This window comes from Pleurodeles waltl, chromosome 3_2 (genome assembly GCF_031143425.1).
Source record: "Pleurodeles waltl isolate 20211129_DDA chromosome 3_2, aPleWal1.hap1.20221129, whole genome shotgun sequence".
NCBI lineage: Eukaryota > Metazoa > Chordata > Amphibia > Caudata > Salamandridae > Pleurodeles > Pleurodeles waltl.
Genome location: NC_090441.1, coordinates 149,405,373 through 149,423,048, shown reverse-complemented (window position 1 = coordinate 149,423,048; position 17,676 = coordinate 149,405,373). Strand labels below are relative to the sequence as shown.

General features: G+C 42.7%; 1 protein-coding gene across 4 annotated transcripts in view; it reads left to right on the top strand.

The window, feature by feature from the left end:
- Positions 1–17,676, top strand: part of RAP1GAP2 (RAP1 GTPase activating protein 2) — a 793,228-nt gene that overhangs the window by 512,982 nt on the left and 262,570 nt on the right. For all 4 annotated transcript variants that reach the window (XM_069227007.1, XM_069227008.1, XM_069227009.1 and 1 more), the window contains 3 exons: positions 99–202; positions 7,477–7,555; positions 9,588–9,641. In XM_069227007.1, coding sequence (XP_069083108.1) covers positions 99–202; positions 7,477–7,555; positions 9,588–9,641 — 237 coding nt within the window. The remainder of the gene's footprint in view (positions 1–98; positions 203–7,476; positions 7,556–9,587; positions 9,642–17,676) is intronic.

The window sequence follows — 17,676 nt, the reverse complement described above, 5'->3', positions numbered from 1 at the left end:
GGCCTGACTGTCTTATTTTGTCCTAAAATAAACGTGATGATGGGGCTGTCAGAATTTAAGATTCTTCACAGGGTCATTGCTTTTATTTCTATTTTCAGGATCATTTAAATTTTTACTGTACAGCAAGCAGCTTAGGGAACATGATCCTTTCTGTGAAGTGTGAAGAAGCAGATGCTGCTGAATATTTAAGGATTATTCTCAGGTATGCAAAAAGGATAAACAGTTTTACTGTGCTTTAAACCATCCCTGTTTCGGTCTATGGTCACTGGAAAACATCAGAGTGTGGGAGGATGCAAAACTGTAACTTAATGAGTGCTTATAATACTATTTATTAACCTTCTTGAGGGTACTATCTGGGGATATTAGTCCGCCACCAAAGATATTGTTGAAGGATGATCGGGCAATTATGTCAAAGATAATGCCCTCTAAAAAGTTAATCATTGCTCACTGGGATCAACAGTTTTTTGCATAACTCCTTTTGAAGATTTAGTTTAAAAAGTTTAGATGAACCAGTAAATGTGTGCTTCTTCCTAATGTACTTGCTAAGAAAAAATTGTTGACGGTCAGTATGGATAGTCATAATAGATATCTTGAGGAGAACTAATCTCTAGAATCAGAAGAAGTGTAGAAAAACTGAAAACTAAAATTTTGAGTGGTCGATGGAGTATTTTGGCATCACAAGCTTCAGGAAAGCTGCCCTTTATTGCCAGTTAATGCCTTCTTTCTACATGAATTGATTGGCTAGGACACTATGAACTTTCGATTGCATGTTCGAAGACTCCTGACAAAATAGAGGTAAACCAAAGTAAAAAGCATGAACATTTGCATGAAACAATCACATAATTTGGCTAGCTATTTAGAAAATACTTGAGAAGAGTTAGTTGGAAGACTTCACTACCTGTGGTGTTTCCTTCGGGTATTAGACCAGAACAATTGCTCCTGAGAATTCCAGCGTGTGAGGAGTTAGTTAGAAGGTTTTACGAGAGTAATGTTACTGTGCAAGCCAGACCAGACCAAAGGCTTGCTCCTTACAATTACTACTTTGACGAAGTAGCCCAGAGATTACATTAATGCCCTTAATACGATTACAGCACCAAATTCCGATATGTTCGGCTCCTTCTCAAACACAGTATTACCACAATTTTCCATAGGTAAAATTCAATTGGGAAGAAATACGGAGTAAATTCTAATACATTAACAAATATATGGAATCTGGTGGAGAGTACACCAAATCTGCATGTAATTCCCTATTTTTCTGAAGAATACTCGGATTAGGCGGATGTGAGAGATTGGGTTATTTGTTGTTTATGAGCCCCTCACAAGGAATATGGCCACAATTGTCTCCTTACTGGGAACCAAGTACCCCACTGTAGCATTTGACTCTCTCAGGAAAGCAAAGCAGAACAGTCCAAGGCCTACTCGGGGAGGTGATGTGGGCTAGTAATTGCTGCTGACACGCAATAACAACAGTCAGTAAATGATTGTCCAGTCAGTGTTTTTTATTTGAAAAAATAAAAGTACATTTATTATACACACACTACTAAATACTACACATTAATTTTAAATGCATACATAAGGGATATGAAAATATCTTTGGTGATATTCTGGAATCACATTTGACCCCAAATAGGTCATAACTCCTATAATGATACGAGTACACTCCTCCTATTCTAAATGCATCATCACACTATACAGGGCTGGCATTTTACATAAGACAGGCCTACTGCCTTTTCAAGGGGTTACCACATCAATATATAAGACAAGGCTATTGCCTTTGTCAATGTGTCACCACATAAATCTATAAGGCAAACCTATTGCATTTGCCAAGGGGTTACCTCATCATTAAACTAGTATGCACAAGTTAAGATACATACAACCTTTAAACTTATAGAATTAATAACAGCATTAATATGCATTAATCATGAATATAAGCTTTGCAATATTCAACAATATTCATTGTCAAGAAAGCATTTATATTCAAACCAACATTCAACATGTGTTAGACTCTTGCTTTTTCCACTTCAGGCCATATAATACAGCCACAGGTCCAACCACAAGAGATTTCTGCACACTCTAGATGTAGAACACCAAGCCCCTGCTCCAGGAATGCTTAAGACTAAGGAATAGCCTCCCCAGGTCATGAATCCCAGACCTAAAACACTGCCATACAAATATTGGTGGTGCCTCTGCCCCTCCTTAGGGAACAACAAGAGAGAAAAATATGGAAATGAAAAGCCCTTGCAGGACATTATGGGGCACTACAGCTGGAGCATTGAGCATTTTAGCAACAGACTCTCCTGCTGTGTGGCTTGGTGCAAGATGTTGGTTTTCCTTTGGTTTCTTCTTTGTTATTTGAATGGGTGCGGGCACAGGGGGCAAAGAGGCACCAATCGTGCTCCCATGGCTTTGGCCTTAACCAGGTGTCATTTTTCTCTGTCTTTGGCCCCGGATGGTTGGGGGTCACACAGGGCAATATTAAATGCGTCCGCACTAGACATGAGGTTCTTGGGCTGAGAATGTATCTGCGGAGGTGGACTTGTGCATTCCCGCTCCTTGAGATAATTAATAAAGTAAACCTTTGTTGACCTCCGGGCACTGGCCCACACCAGGAGTGAATTCTTAATTTTCTATCTGGGGTCAAATGTCAAATCCGTTAAATAGCCACATTTCAGCCCTGTTGGACTGATTTTTGATGTTCTTTGTTTCTTTTTTTCCCTGGTGGCAAGCACTTTCACCAGGTCTCCTGGTCACTAAAGGACACCCTTTATAAGGATTTTTTTTTACTGTCTCTGTGCACCAGTCTTCTCCTCTCCTGGCTTCTGGAGCTCTTCTTCTGCTGTTGGGGGCATCTTGCTCAGCCACTTCACTCTTAGCCAGCACAGCAACCTCCTGCCTACACTCTAAACCTCCAGAGGCTCCTGGCTGTTTTTCATGGCATTGGAGTGACAGTGAAGGCCAGAGCCTCCCTCTTGGGTCCTTAGGGGGCATAAGGAGGCAGAGTCACTGGCCCTAGAGAGACCCATCTAGTCCTGGGCATCAGGTATAAGCAAACTCCTTAGTACATCAGGGGCATCAGGTGGCTTCTTCTTACAGCTGTCCATGATTCTGGTGTCGCCAGTTTCTGGGTCCAAGGTCTTTCTCACTGTCACTCCCTTGTGCAGGGGTTTAGAAGTGTGGGTGTAAAGTTTTAGATGCCATGTACCTCCGGCCAATCCAAGAGTGCCACATCATCCCTACACTCATGTCCCAACCCTTCTGCAAAGCAATCTGGGGCAATTCAATATGGCACCATTAAGTTTTCTATGTGAAGAACTCCTCTGAGGGCCTTAGCTCCACCCCTAGCTGACATCAAAGATAGTTACCTTCCCACCAAAATTTCAAAGGGGATCTCCTCCTCTGTTGGCTCCAGATGTCTGGGCTACCCCCTTTGTTCAATGTGCCTTGGCTGACCCAACCAGGGTGACAGCTAATTACCAGATTCTGACTTTCTTCCCTACCTCTTCCTTCACAGGAACTGAGCCAATCACTGATAATTGCTCCCTTTGTGTGGGTAGGTCTTTGTTCCCTCTGCTGGGAGCAGAATAATTAATCTGGCTCAGCAGGGGGGCAAAGTGAATGGAATCTTTTATGAGCTGAGACAGAGACGCACGACAATTCATGACGACTCATAAGATGGACTCATAGGTTATTAGTACCTGCATATTCAAACTCAGCGTGCACATTTCCTGTAGTTGACACCTTGCTGGACTGTGTAGGCCTAAGTGGAGTGAAACTAAACTTTAAAGCAAATTTCACTCATGTGTATAATACAGTGAAGCACTGCAGATTTTCCAGCAATGCCCAATAATACTGTAAGGCCTAATCCAGGTCAGCACCCACCCTGGCAGAATACCTTCTGCATCAGGTTATCTGTGAGCAATAACTAGACTGTGCTCATCTGTAGTCTCACGTGCACAGCCCGCACACGTGTGTTCACGTATAACCAGCGCAGAACTCATTATTCAACGTGTGTCATAGTGCGTGCTTTGATGAGCTAAGCAGAGGCTACATCATGTGGTATTAAACTCTCCCATGAGAGTAAACCGAACACTTGGTCCAGGATACATGAAGGGCAAAGTTAATGTTGTTTTCCAGCCACCAATGCTATAGAAAAGTTCGAATTTACAGTTCATTTGAAACAAAATTGTTAGAACTGGGGTCTCTAGTTGGCAGTCAGTTTGTCCAAATAGGGACCCTCACTCTAGTCAGGTTAAGAGAGCTACATAGCTCAGATAACCCCTGCTCACATCCTTGGTAGCTTGGCACAAGCAGCCAGGCTTATCTCAGAGGCAATGTGTAAAGTGTTTGTACCAACCCACACAGTAACACAGTGAAAACATCACAAAAGTGATCCAATGTTTATCTGAATCAAACAAGACCAAAATGACAAAAATCCAACATATACAAGCAAAGATATGATTTTATAAAGTAAAACGAGTTTTAATCCATAGAAATGAATGGATGCGTTGTTTTATCACTAAGTACCTGGTATGCATCAAAAATAAAGCTGCATGGGCGAGTTGATTTCCGGACAAGCAGCCCAGGGTCTGTGCGGTGATGTTGAAGATTTTGACACCCAGGGTTGATGCATGGAAAATTCTGAAGTGATGTGCGAAAGGTCAGTATTGAGAACAGGTGCTGCGTCGATTCTCCAGCCGCGTGGCAAACGCTGCATCAAATTTTCAGCTGCAGGACAGGCGCTGCAGCACTTTTTCTGAAGCGCACAGCGGTACGTGGATTTTCCCACGCAGGTTACCAGCTTACACTTCTAAGGGTCCAGGACTGGATTTCTCACCACTTAGCAAGTCAGGACTCTCATCAGAAGAGCCCAGGCACTGGCAGATGAAGTCTCTGATGTCCCAGAGACTTCAAAACAGCGGGCAAACTCAGTCTAAGCCCTGGGAGAAACTTCACAAGTAGGCTTTCAGAAAGCAAAGTCCAGTCCCTTTTCAGGCAGAAGCAGCAGGCCAGCACAGCAAAGCAACAGGCAGAGTGGCAGGTCCTCCTCAAGCATCAAGCTCTTCTCCTTGGCAGAGGTTTCTCTTGAACCAGAAGTAAACTAAAGTTGTGGGGTCAGAAGTCTAATACTTATAATAATTTCTGCCTTTGAAATAGCAAACGTCAAAGGAAAGTCTTTGTAATGCACAAGACCCTGCCTCTTCCTTGCACTGTCCCAGACACACAGTAGGGGGTTGGAGACTGTATTGTGTGAGGTCAGACACAGCCCTTTCAAGTGTAGGTGTCAGCTCCTCCCCCCCACTCTAGCCCAGACTCATCAGGATATGCAGGACACACCTCAGCTCCCTTTGTGTCACTGTCTAGTGTGAATTCACTAACAACCCAACTGTCAGCCTGACCCAGACTTGGATTCAGCAACCAAGCAGAGGCACAGAATGGTTAAGCAAGAAAATGCCTACTTTTTAAAAGTGGCATTTTCAAACAAATAATCTAAAAAACAACCTTACCAAAAGATGTTTTTTTAAATTGTGAGTTCAGATACCCCAAACTCTAAATTTCTATCTGCTCTCAATGGGAAACTGCACTTAAAAGATATTTAAAGGCAATCCCCATGTTAACCTATGGAAGAGATGGGCCTTCCCATAGTGAAAACCAAATTTAGCAGTATTACACTATCTTGACATGTAAAACACACCAGTACATGTCCTACGTTTTACATACACTGCACCCTGCCCATGGGGCTACCTAGGGCCTACCTTAGGGGTAGCTTGGATGTACTAAAAGGGAACTTTTGGGCCTGGAAAGTCAGTACACTTGTCAGGTCAAACTGGCAGTAGAAAACTGCACACAGACACTGCAGTGGCAGGTCTGAGGTGTTTACAGGGCGACTTATGTGGTTGGCTCAATCAGTGCTGCAGGCCCACTAGTAGCATTTGATCAACAGGCCCGGGGCAGCTCTGGCGCAATTTACTAGGGACTTACTGGTGAATCAAATATGTCAATCATCAATACAATTTAGACAGAGAGCATATGCACTTTAGCACTGGGTAGTAGTGGTTAAGTGCCCAGAGTTCTAAAGCCAACGAAAACAGGCCAGGAAAAAATAGGAGGAAGGAAGCAAAAGGTCTGGGGATGACCCTGCAAAAAGGGACAGGTCCAACACACTTGACCATGAATATCTTTCTGAAGGGCAAATGCACAAACATGAGGTACAGTTTTTGAAAGAATCAAGTTCCAGTGCCAAGAAAGTGATCATGAACATTGGCAAATGTTCCTTCTGTGCATAATGCTTCAAATCCGAGGCATACTGGCAGGAGATTCCAACAGATAAACAACATTAATTACTGCCCCTCCCAGTCCTACCTTTTCTCAAGCTAAAATGATGTAGACCAGGATCAAAGCTCATAGTTTCAAATACATCAGCTTCATTAACAAGATACTCAGTGACGTTGGAACAGTTCCAGAGTGGGGGTGCTGCCATCAATGCAGTTATAAGGATTGTGAAAAATACAAAGATCACACATAGACCAAGCGTAGCAAATAAGCCACAATCATTCAGCAGGAGAGTGGTAAGAGTGGAGTATGGAGCCATGTGCTGCATTTTAGAGCACACAGTTGTAAATATATTGCTAAAGCATGGTGTGATATCACACTGTCATTTACAGGCAGCACATTTTCCACTGAAATATCCTCTACATTTTCACAGCCATGCTGTTGTACTGATAAAACAATAGAGTGCATGAAAGATAATGTGTGGAAATTGGTTTTCAATGAATATTTATCATTTGTGCATCATCAGGTTTCTTGATGTGTTTTGATCCTTTTGCAATCTTTGTTTCCATCACACTTCGGAATTGCAAAAAATGTGCTTCATTTCGTCTTTCCTAATTGTTTATATATTTTGAAATATTTGCACAGGTCATTTACAGATATTTACATTTTATTGGGTGACATCCCATAACCTATCCTTTTCCACTCCACTGGCCCCAGCAAGATTGCCTCATACTTTTTCCTTTCAGAGGAAGAAAAGTAAACATAAGTGTCCAAGTTAAAAGAATAAGCAGCAGTCTGTCAGAATACATAGCGGGACACTTGACCTCTATCTCTGAACACTCAGAAAATGAGAAAAGATAACAAAAATGCATCTTTGCTGCTCATTCACATTCTGAACCCCAGCATGATTATTTTGTGAGTGCTGCAGCACACCAGCACCCCCTACTTACAGTGCCTATGAATAAGCTACATGTCCATCCATCATTAATGACATCATCCATATCATCAAAATCTGACATTATTTGATGGTACGCCACAGTGGAACACAGCCTCATTATGTTTGTTAGTTCCCTAATAGATGGCCCCTGAAAGAATGAATTCTTTGTTATTGTCTTCCATATGTACATATATAGACAGTTTGCAGAGTGTATTGTCAGGACAAGGTTATACTGTTTTAAAACTTTGTTTTTTCTCCATTTTCCCTAGGTCCAAAGCAAAAACGCTTCATGAACGTATCCCTTTAGCAGGGTTAAGCAAACTCCCCAGTGTGCCACAGATTGCTAAGGTAACTCCTCCCACTTTAAGCAGCTTCGGGTCTTCATAAGGTAAAGCCTTGACACAGTGGAGGGTGGGATGCTTGAACATGTTAACACACACCAAGCCTTTCCTTCTCTCATACTTTGTAATGTGGAAAGAGCAGCACCATTACCTATCAGAGGCTTGTGAGAAAGACCTAAAGTAATGTTTTTGTCTCTCAAAGAAGTTAAAAAGAATTTAGTATAGTCCAGGGGTGGCTCCTCTATATGGGCGGAGGAGCGTCGCTCCCTCGCCAGCAGCCACTGCTATGAATCTCTGTTTATTATCCCTTCCTTGTGAAAGGGGCAGAGCCACGGGGGGTGATGAGCAGAAGGGAGTGCACTGTGCACTCCCCTCACTGTGCATGTATGCTTGGACTGCCGCTGAGCAGCGTCAGGATTGGCCGCAGGGCAGGCTGGTAGCCTGTGCCTGCAGCCTATAGAGGAGTGAGTAGCAGTGCAGTGCGGGAGCCGAGGTAAGTTTAAAAAAAAATTTATTTTATTTTTAATTACTATGCGACCCCCCCCCCCACATGTTCCCCACCCCGCCCCCAGGAATCCCTGCGAGCCGCAACTGGTATAGTCAGACAAGCAATACGACTACTGACACACTGGAGAGCAAAATATGGTTGGGATCACACTTCTGTAATGTTCTGAGACAGTGGGCCACCTATCCGGCCACCAAAATGCCATTGTGGTGGAGGCAAAGCCTTTGCCACATCAGCAATTGTCAGGCCTCCTAATGTTAAACTGTCTGCCTCAGTGTGACCATGACGTCACGTCTTTATAAGGCAAAAGCCACTTTCGGTGAAATGAGTGGCAACAGGGCCACCATGCCGGCACTGTAGGATCTGTCATTGCTTATTATAAGGACATAATTAATTCCTCAGGTTTTGTGATTTTTTTCTCTAGCTACGTGGAGGACATTTCGGGACTTTTGCTCTCTATTTCAGTCATTGTTTTAATAATTTGGTAATAGACAGAGTATAACTTTGACTTCTAATTTGCCATTGTTTTCTACGGGTGCTTTTCTCTTGATGTTTTATTGAGAAATTCACATGTTGTGATCCCATCGTTCAAGTTTATGTTCTTTTAAGCTTGTTTTATTAATTTAAATATTTTACATGTTATTAAAAAGTTTGGGAGTTTTACTGGTTGATTTCCTGACTTTAAATCTTGTTTTGGTGTGTTTAAATACTTTACTCACATTTCTGTGGAGACAACCTACCACGTTTCTGCCAGAACGGACAGGGGTAATTTACAGACTTCTTCCCTGAAACCTGGTCTGTTTGTAGACAATGAGCTCACAGTCCAGCTAATCAATAACTCAGCTTCTCAAAGTCATATTTACTCTGATACTTTACATGTGGGAAGATGAATCACCAGACTTGTCAAAATTATTGGGAGGTCTGCAGTAAAAACTCCAAAAAATATGTTTTGTCAGTTTTTGCTAGCTGCCATAAACGCATGTTTTAGTTTTTAATATAATATACCCCGAAGGGAAAAGAAAACATGACGTATGCGCCCTCTAGTGATGGGGGACACGTACTCTGCCTCATAATCGATGAAGAGGGCGGGCTTGCTTTCAATTAAAATTCTTTAAATAAACTTTGCTGAAAGAACGCGCAGCCATCTAAATCACTCGACCTGGTACATAATGTCCAATCTGACCCCTTCTCTTTGTGACGTCCCTGGTGACAGCGACAGAGATGGGGACCCGATCCACAAAATAGTCCGGATGCTCAGGTCCAATGGAAAATCTCAGCAGCCCCTTCTCCACAAGGTAGGGATTGGGGTGTTTAGAGGGTACCACTGCTAACGGAAGATGCATCACGGCTCGTAACTCACTCCTTTGTTAATGCTAGTTTTTTGTTACAAAATAAAATCGAATACAGTTCATATGTCCTGCAGGAGATTAGAGGAGTGACAGCTTACTTGATATGTCTGGCAATGATATGTGTGTGCATAGAATGACAGCTTTACATGGAAGAGAGACAACATGTGTTTTTTTCTCCCTTTTAGGCATTATGTGACGATGCCACTGGACTGAAGTTTAGCCCTGTGCTTTACCCAAAGGTGAGGACTTGATAGTTGTAGCGCTTGGTGTGTTATTGTTTATTAACAGCATATGACTTGGAACTGCAAAGGGAACACCGGGAGCATTATTATTATTTTTTGTAAATAATGTCCCGATAGCTATGAGCTGAAGATCCAGCGATGTTTTAGAACACTCTGCTTCTTCAGTAGGGAACTGAGCAGAGCAAAACGAAATATTAAACACTAAGAAATGTAGAATTGTTAGAACAAATCTGAAATGAAGAGAATACAGCATAGTTTTAGTAAACAGAACTATGCATTTTCAAATACCATCAATATAAAGGAAACAAGTAAAAATACATAAGTGGATTATGGGGAAATCCTATTAACCCTTGAACTTATTTTCTTGGGTTGAAAAGTATTCTAAAATTATAGCGGGCAGTTTTCCTTACTACAGTAGTTTAAAAAGCCTACAGAAGAACATATGAATGCAGGCTTTATTCTAAGTGATTCAAAGCTGCATTATACAAAGGTATTGCTGATTCATTATCTTACTTTTTTTGAATCATCATTTTAGAACTGTCCATCTCTTTTAGTTGAATGTCTTAATATTAACACTGAAAGTTGCGTTTAAGTAATGTTTATGAAATGTTCTAAAATAGTAAAAGTCTTTATAACTGTGATCTTAAGTATGTTGTACTATCTAGGGCCAGATGTACAAAGCTATTTTGCGGTCGCAAAATGCTAAAATCTAGGGCCAGATGTAGGTAAGTATAGTTTTGCGACTTGCAATTTGCGAGTCATAGCGACTCGCAAATTGCAACTCGCAAAACCAAATGCAGAAAGGTGTCTCAGACACCTTCTGCGACTCGCTATGGGGTCGCAAAGACCCACCTCATGAATATTAATGAGGTGGGTCGCAATTTGCGACCCCATAGCGAGTCTGGCACTCACGGTGATGGTGGCCTGCTGGAGACAGCAGACCACCATGTCCGTGACTGCTTTTAAATAAAGCAGTTTTTTTTTTTCAAAGTGTAGCCCGTTTCCTTAAAGGAAAACGAGCTGCACTTAGAAAAAAAAACCGAAACCTTTTGTTTCGGATTTTTTCAGGGCAGGTAGTGGTCCCTTGGACCACTGCCTGCTCTGAAAAAATATTTTTATGTCCAGTCACAAAGGGGAAGGGGTCTCATGGGGACCCCTTCCCGTTTGCGACTGGGTTACCATCCACTTCAAGTGGATGGTAACTGCGATTCCATTTGCGACCGCTTTCGCGGTCGCAAATGGAATTGCATAGCATTGCGAGTCGGAAATGCATTTTGTGAGTCGGATCTGACTCACAAAATGCATTTCTGCATTCCGGTGAGGCTTTTGCGACTCGCAAACAGCGTTTTTCTCCGTTTGCGAGTCGCAAACGCTTTGCTACATCTGGCCCCTAGTTTTTGTGCCCGCAAAATGGCCTTGTAGCATGTACCATCTCTTTTTTCCGAGTTGGTAACCTCTTACTGACTCGCAAAATAGGAATTATCACTCTCTATTAAAAAGAGGCATTGAAGGGCGTCCATTCCTAATAGCAACTTGCAGGCCCATGCATGATTGTTTTGTGACCGTGAATGTGGTCGCAAAACAATCGCAGTTACCGCCAATTTCAAACTGGTGGTAACCCATTCGCAAACTGAAAGGGGTCCCAAAGGGACCCCTTTGTGAATGGTATTGCCAAACTTTTTCCAGAGCAGGCAGTGGTACCACGGACCACTGCCTACTTTAAAAAAATGAAACTGAAATGTTTATTTTTTGTTTTTTAAATGCATCCTGTTTTCCTGTAAGGAAAACAGGATGCATTCAAACAAAAAACTGCTTTATCTAAAAAGCAGTCACGGACATGGTGGTCTGCTGACCCCAGCAAGCCACCATTCCTGTGAGTGCGGCCATTCCCCAAAGGGTCGCAAATTGTGACATGCCTCATTAATATTAATAAGGCAGGTCCCTTGCAACCATTTGGGAATCACTAAAAGTGTCTCAGACACTGTTGTACATTATGTTTTGCGACTCGCAATTGGCGATTCGCAAAAAAACGTAAATTATGAGTCGCAAAAAAATGCCTGTACATCTGGCCTCTAGTATCTGTAAATTGTGATTCACTCTCAGGCTTGAACAAGTTCAGTTTTTCTGTAAAAAAGTATAATTAGACTTTCAAAACCTATACAATGTAACTCCTTTGTATATTGATCTGTTGTTTGACAAATACAATGTAGCATTAATAACATCTTCAGAGTAGTCAATGAGGCACAGAAGAGCATTATAGTTTGATGTGAAGTGATGAAAATGTTTATTTCTTTTGTATAATATTATATAAATCCAGGTTAAGAGGATTAACTTTAAGCTGGTGTCATAGCTGGGCACACAAGAGTTATTTACAGTACTGTAGAATGGCAGGCATGTCATTACAGCTAATAAATACATTGATAGTATAAGTATTTCTAGGTTTACTACTACAGTATTATTAAATGTGTAATATTTCAATTTTGCTAGCTTCCCCTAAGGACATAAGTGACACAGTGGTTCATAAATATGAAGTGTTGAAATATCATGCTGTTCATTTTACATCCATAATGGTATATGAAGAACAGGCTATAAAAAGAATAATTGCATGGTTTCCTGGTTGGCTTCTCTGAGTTGTTGAATGTCTTAATGACTCACAGGCACTTGCCTTTCCCTGAGCAGAAATAGTGTGAATATTTCAAAGCTTTGAAGCACAGTAAGACATAGTTTATTTTGCAATATTTAGGTACCTTACTTCAATTTTATTTTAAATTAAATGTCCCTGAGATGATATTGCAGTCACAACCAGTGACCCAAGTTCAGAAATTGACCACATACTATACAAAGTGCATTTTAAGTACAGAATATAACCCTGCAGTAGCATGACCAACCATAGTGTCAATACAGAAAACTTAAATAAAATAGGACATAAAGTCAAACACAGGCTTAGATTTTCCAAGGGTTGTATAGCTGCTGCACAATGTTGCTCTGCGTGTGCAGGCCTTTCTCATTGTAAGTTAATGAAAGCAATTCTTTGTGTCGCTTGTGCCAGGCGGGTGCCCATGAAAATGTTTTAGTAAATAAACCCAGTTATGTCATAATACAGAAATAATAAGAATGATTATACGAGTATATTATAATCTATATCAAAGATCATACACAATACTAAAACAAAAGGCCATTATTCAATGCAAAATCTTTTTTTTTTTTATTTGACCTATTGAAACAAGTAGGATAGCAATACAAAGTATTGGTAACATTGGTAACTACAATTTTAAACCTATAATAGAAGAAACATTGTTCTACTTAATGCAGAATCTGTGAAAACTGCAATCATTACTTTAAAAATAACAGTTCGGCAGAGAACATAGGCAGCTCACATGTTCTGTGAGTTAAGCTTGCTTGGACATACATGCACTGGTTTTCTTCTGTACCCGAGAAGCAAATGAAGAGTTACGCTTATGACATTTTTTTAGGATAAGCATGTTTTCTATTCCCAAAAATGTACTGCCCTGCATATATCAACAATCCATGTTATTCATTTGTCTTTCTTTTTAAATGTTGTTCTTGCCCCAGTAGCACCCAATATCCCTTCAAAATGCCAAAAGTGGTGATCCATTTAGCGTCTCAGTGCTTTAAATCTGTTCTTAATAATTAAAGAGCCTTAGCAGCTCGGAGAGGCTGAAGTGGGGAAACATGCTTATACATTAGAAAAGAAAATCACCATAGAGCATTCCAAATATGTTTGCTACGAAATAAAAATCTTTAGCACATCTCACACAATCATAATATAGATCAATTATTGAGCAAATATGAAAATGTAGAAAAAATCAAAGATCTCCAAGTTCAAATTCCACTTTTTCCACCACAGTCTAAATATCTTTCAAGACGCGTTGGTCTTCTGTCACCCCTGTGAAACATTCTGAGGATTCCTCGGTTGTTGCTGGAATTATCAGTTACTTACGTTCGGGGACGATGTGTCCCAATTCCCTTTGGTAGATGTTGAGACTGAAAAATCTGAAGGTCTTTTAATGGTAATTTCTTGGCTGTTTAAATGTGATGTTACTTCTCGCCTCTTGAAGCATGTTACCTTTATACCTAATTCCTGGAATGAAAGGATAATTGTCCTTGATCTTATGACTTGCTCCAAATTATAGAGCAGAGTACAGTGGGCTATTACTGACACAGTATCAAGCATGACTGACATCTCACCTGGCTTAAACAGGCGTGTTCATGGTAAGTCTCATGTGTATGGCACGGTGTCTAGGTCTGAGTTTCATCTTCTGTCATACACCTCCTAACTCCAGATCCATTCTCTGGGGTCTATTTTCATAATCCTCCTTCAGAGCTGATTTTTTAAAATTAATTGACCAGACCACTTGTATCAGCCAGGTTCCCTAAGAACAACTAATTGGAAGACTAACACAGGTTCCCAAGTACTTTTTGACCACCCTCCAGTGGGCTGCACTCGTAATCTATGGGGAATCCCTTCAGAAGGAAGACTTTTGGTGCCCATGTCCAGACATTGTCATTGTATCTGGGGCCATGCTGTCACTCTCTGTGTGTGCCCATCATGAAACAGGGTCCTTGATGGATGCCTAAAGTGTCCAAACAGACTGAATGCAGTCTGCAACTGCATCCAATCTTATGGTCATTCTTTGGCCACCTTGCATACAAATACAGAGCTAGTTAACCCTCCACTCAGTGCCTGCCTGTTGTGCATTTTCTGGTACATGCTCTTATTTTGGTAGAGCATGCACAGGAAAAAGTGCTTTAATTTTAATAGGGTCAGCAATTGTGGTCACAAACCACTGATCCATACCTGTGCAGTCCTTAATTAAAGGTGAAGTGCCCTTTTTATGCTCCCACCTATTTGTGATTTGGAAAGGGTTGCAAAAGCTCTTTTATGAGTCACAAAGACGTTTCTCACTCACAAAGTGTTTTGTACATCGTAAAAAAGCCCTTTGGTGGTTTCAAACCCTTTTGTTTCATGAATTGCACAGTTTGCATCTTCAAAAGACCTTGCCCCTGCATATTATGGGTAGGCAGCAGTATAGCACTCCGATTACACAGTTTATTTTCTGCACTTTAGTTGAACAGCTTTTATGTCTAGTTATTCTTTATATTTTGACTGCATGCATTTGCTGATACATTGTAGAAAAGATCGGGAAGTAAGTTTACTACTTTTCAATAATGCTGTTATCAATATAGAGGAGACAATAGCTAAGTTCTAGCTTTTCAGAAACATCCAGATCTCATGTACTTGCTGGCGGGGCACATGGGTGTGTATTTCGAAGCAACAGTAGACTTGATATCTTCATCTAGGTATGAAACATACATTACAGTATTATCACTAGGGTGGGCGGAACTCTCAGAATTGGACTTCGTGGAACTTGATATTTGGTATTTATTTGTTATAGAGCATGGCGTATGCACAAGGGCGTCTTGGCACTCAAATCTGCATGAAAAAGAATTCTGTAAGGAAAAAGTGTGCCTTGGCGACATAGGGAGTGGGAATAACCATGTTTTTAGGAGTTTCCTAAAAGTCAAAAGATTTGATTGGTTTCTAAGGTAGCAAGGAAGCTGATTCCAAAGTTTGCTGGTTGAGAATATAAAACCTCTGCCGCCCCATGAGGTGCTTTGAATTCTGGGTACCTTGACAGTTTTAGAGTGTTAGACCTGACAGCCTTAGGGTGGTCACCCCTAACTTTTTACCTGCCTCCCGCCACTTTTTAGATACTGTTTTGCTAGTTTTAAGACTCTACACACTTTACCACTGCTAACCAGTGCTAAAGTGCATATGCTCTCTCCATTTAAACATGGTAACATTGGATCATACTCAATTGGACTATTTAATTTACTTATAAGTCCCTAGTAGAGTGCACTATATGTGCCCAGGTCCTGTAGATTAAATGCTACTAGTGGGCCTGCAGCACTAATTGTGCCACCCACTTAAGTAGCGCCTTAACCTTGTCTCAGGCCTGCCATGGCAAGACCTGTGTGTGCAGTTTCACTGCCAATTCGACTTGGCATTTAAAAATACTTGCCAAGCGTAAAACTCCCCTTTTTTACATATAAGACACCCCTAAGGTATGCCCTAGGTAACCCAGAGGGCAGGATGCTGTGTAGGCAAAAGGCAGGACATGTACCTGTGTAGTTTACATGTCCTGGTAGTGTAAAACTCCTAAAATCGTTTTTACACTGCTGTGAGGCTAACACTAACGCTAACATTGGGGCTGCCCTCATACATTGTTGGAGTGGTAGCTGCTGATCTGAAAGGAGTAGGAAGGTCATATTTAGTATGGCCATAATGGTGATACAAAATCCTGCTAACTGGTAAAGTTGGATTTAATATCACTATTTTAGAAATGCCACTTTAAGAAAGTGAGCATTTCTCTGCACTTAAATCTTTCTGTGCCTTACAATCCACGTCTGGCTGGGTTTAGTTGACAGCTCCCTTGTGCATTCACTCAGACACACCCCAAACACAGGATACTCAGCCTCACTTGCATACTTCTGCATTTTGAATGGGTCTTCCTGGGCTGGGAGGGTGGAGGGCCTGACACTTGCATGTCCAAGGACAGCAGCCTGTCCTCACACAAAGGACTGCCACCCCCCCTACTGGGATCCTGGCAGACAGGATTGAACTGAAAGGGGACCTTGTGCACTTCTAAGCCACTTCAAAGGTACATCTGAGTATTTAAACAGGGCCTCTGCCCCTACCAACTCAGACACTTCCTGGAGAAGAAACTGGAACCAGAACCTGCATCCTGCCAAGAAGAACTGCCTGGCTGCTCAAATGACTCACCTGCCTGCTTTCTGTGAAGGACTGCTGCCTTGCTGTTGCCCTGCTGCTGTGCCGCTCTCTGGCTGTGGTGAAGAAGTGCTCTCCAAGGGCTTGGATAGAGCTTGCCTCCTGTTCCTTGAAGTCTCAGGACCAAAAGCACTTCATCTTTACAAGAAGGACTCCTTGTGCGGCGAAATTCAACGCACAGCCTGCCAGAAATGACGCACAGCCTGCACCACAGTGAACATTTCACCGCACGCCAAACCGGAACGATGCAGCCCGACTTCGCAATGAGAAGATTGACGCAGCACCAGCGTAGCGACCAGAAATTCGACGCATGGCTCACTAGAGCGATGCACAGGCGAGCTGGAACAACACAGCCCGACTTCCAGAGAGGAATTGACGCAGCGCCTGCCATGCGGTAGAAAATTAGATGCAACGCCCACCGGATCGAAGTAGCTCTTGTGACTTTGTCCTGACAGTGCAGGAAATCCATGCATCGTCCCCGGGGAGTCTGAAAACCCTGCAACCAGAAGGGGATCCACGACCGAGCACTGGAAATCGACGCACAGCCATCCCTGTGTGAAAACTAAACTATGCATCGCTGTGTGCGGCCCGAAAAAATTGACCACACCCCTTTATTTCCACGCATCTCCTCCTCTGCGGTTCTTTGTGGAGATTTTTCACGCAAACCAGGTACTTTGTCCTTGAAAGAGACTTTGGGGGTCATTCTGACCCTGGCGGTAATTACCGCCATGGCGGAGGTCGGCGGTAGCACCGCCAACAGGCTGGCGGTGCACCGCTGGGCATTCTGACCGCGGCGGTTCAGCCGCGGCCAGAAACGGAAAGTCGGCGGTGTACCGCCGACTTCCCGCTGCCCTTGAGAATCCTCCATGGCGGCAGAGCCGCCATGGGGATTCTGACACCCCCTACCGCCATCCTGTTCCTGGCGGGTCTCCCGCCAGGAACAGGATGGCGGTAGGGGGTGCCGCGGGGCCCCTGGGGGCCCCTGCAGTGCCCATGCCAATGGCATGGGCACTGCAGGGGCCCCCGTAAGAGGGCCCCACGAAGAATTTCAGTGTCTGCTTTGCTCCATTCTGAGCCGGCGTACTCGTGGGAAGGGTGTTTCCCGCTGGGCTGGCGGGCGGACTTTCGGCGGTCGCCCGCCAGCCCAGTGGGAAAACCAGAATGACCGCCGCGGTCTTTTGACCGCGGAGCGGTCTTTCGGCGGGAACCGCTTGGTGGGCG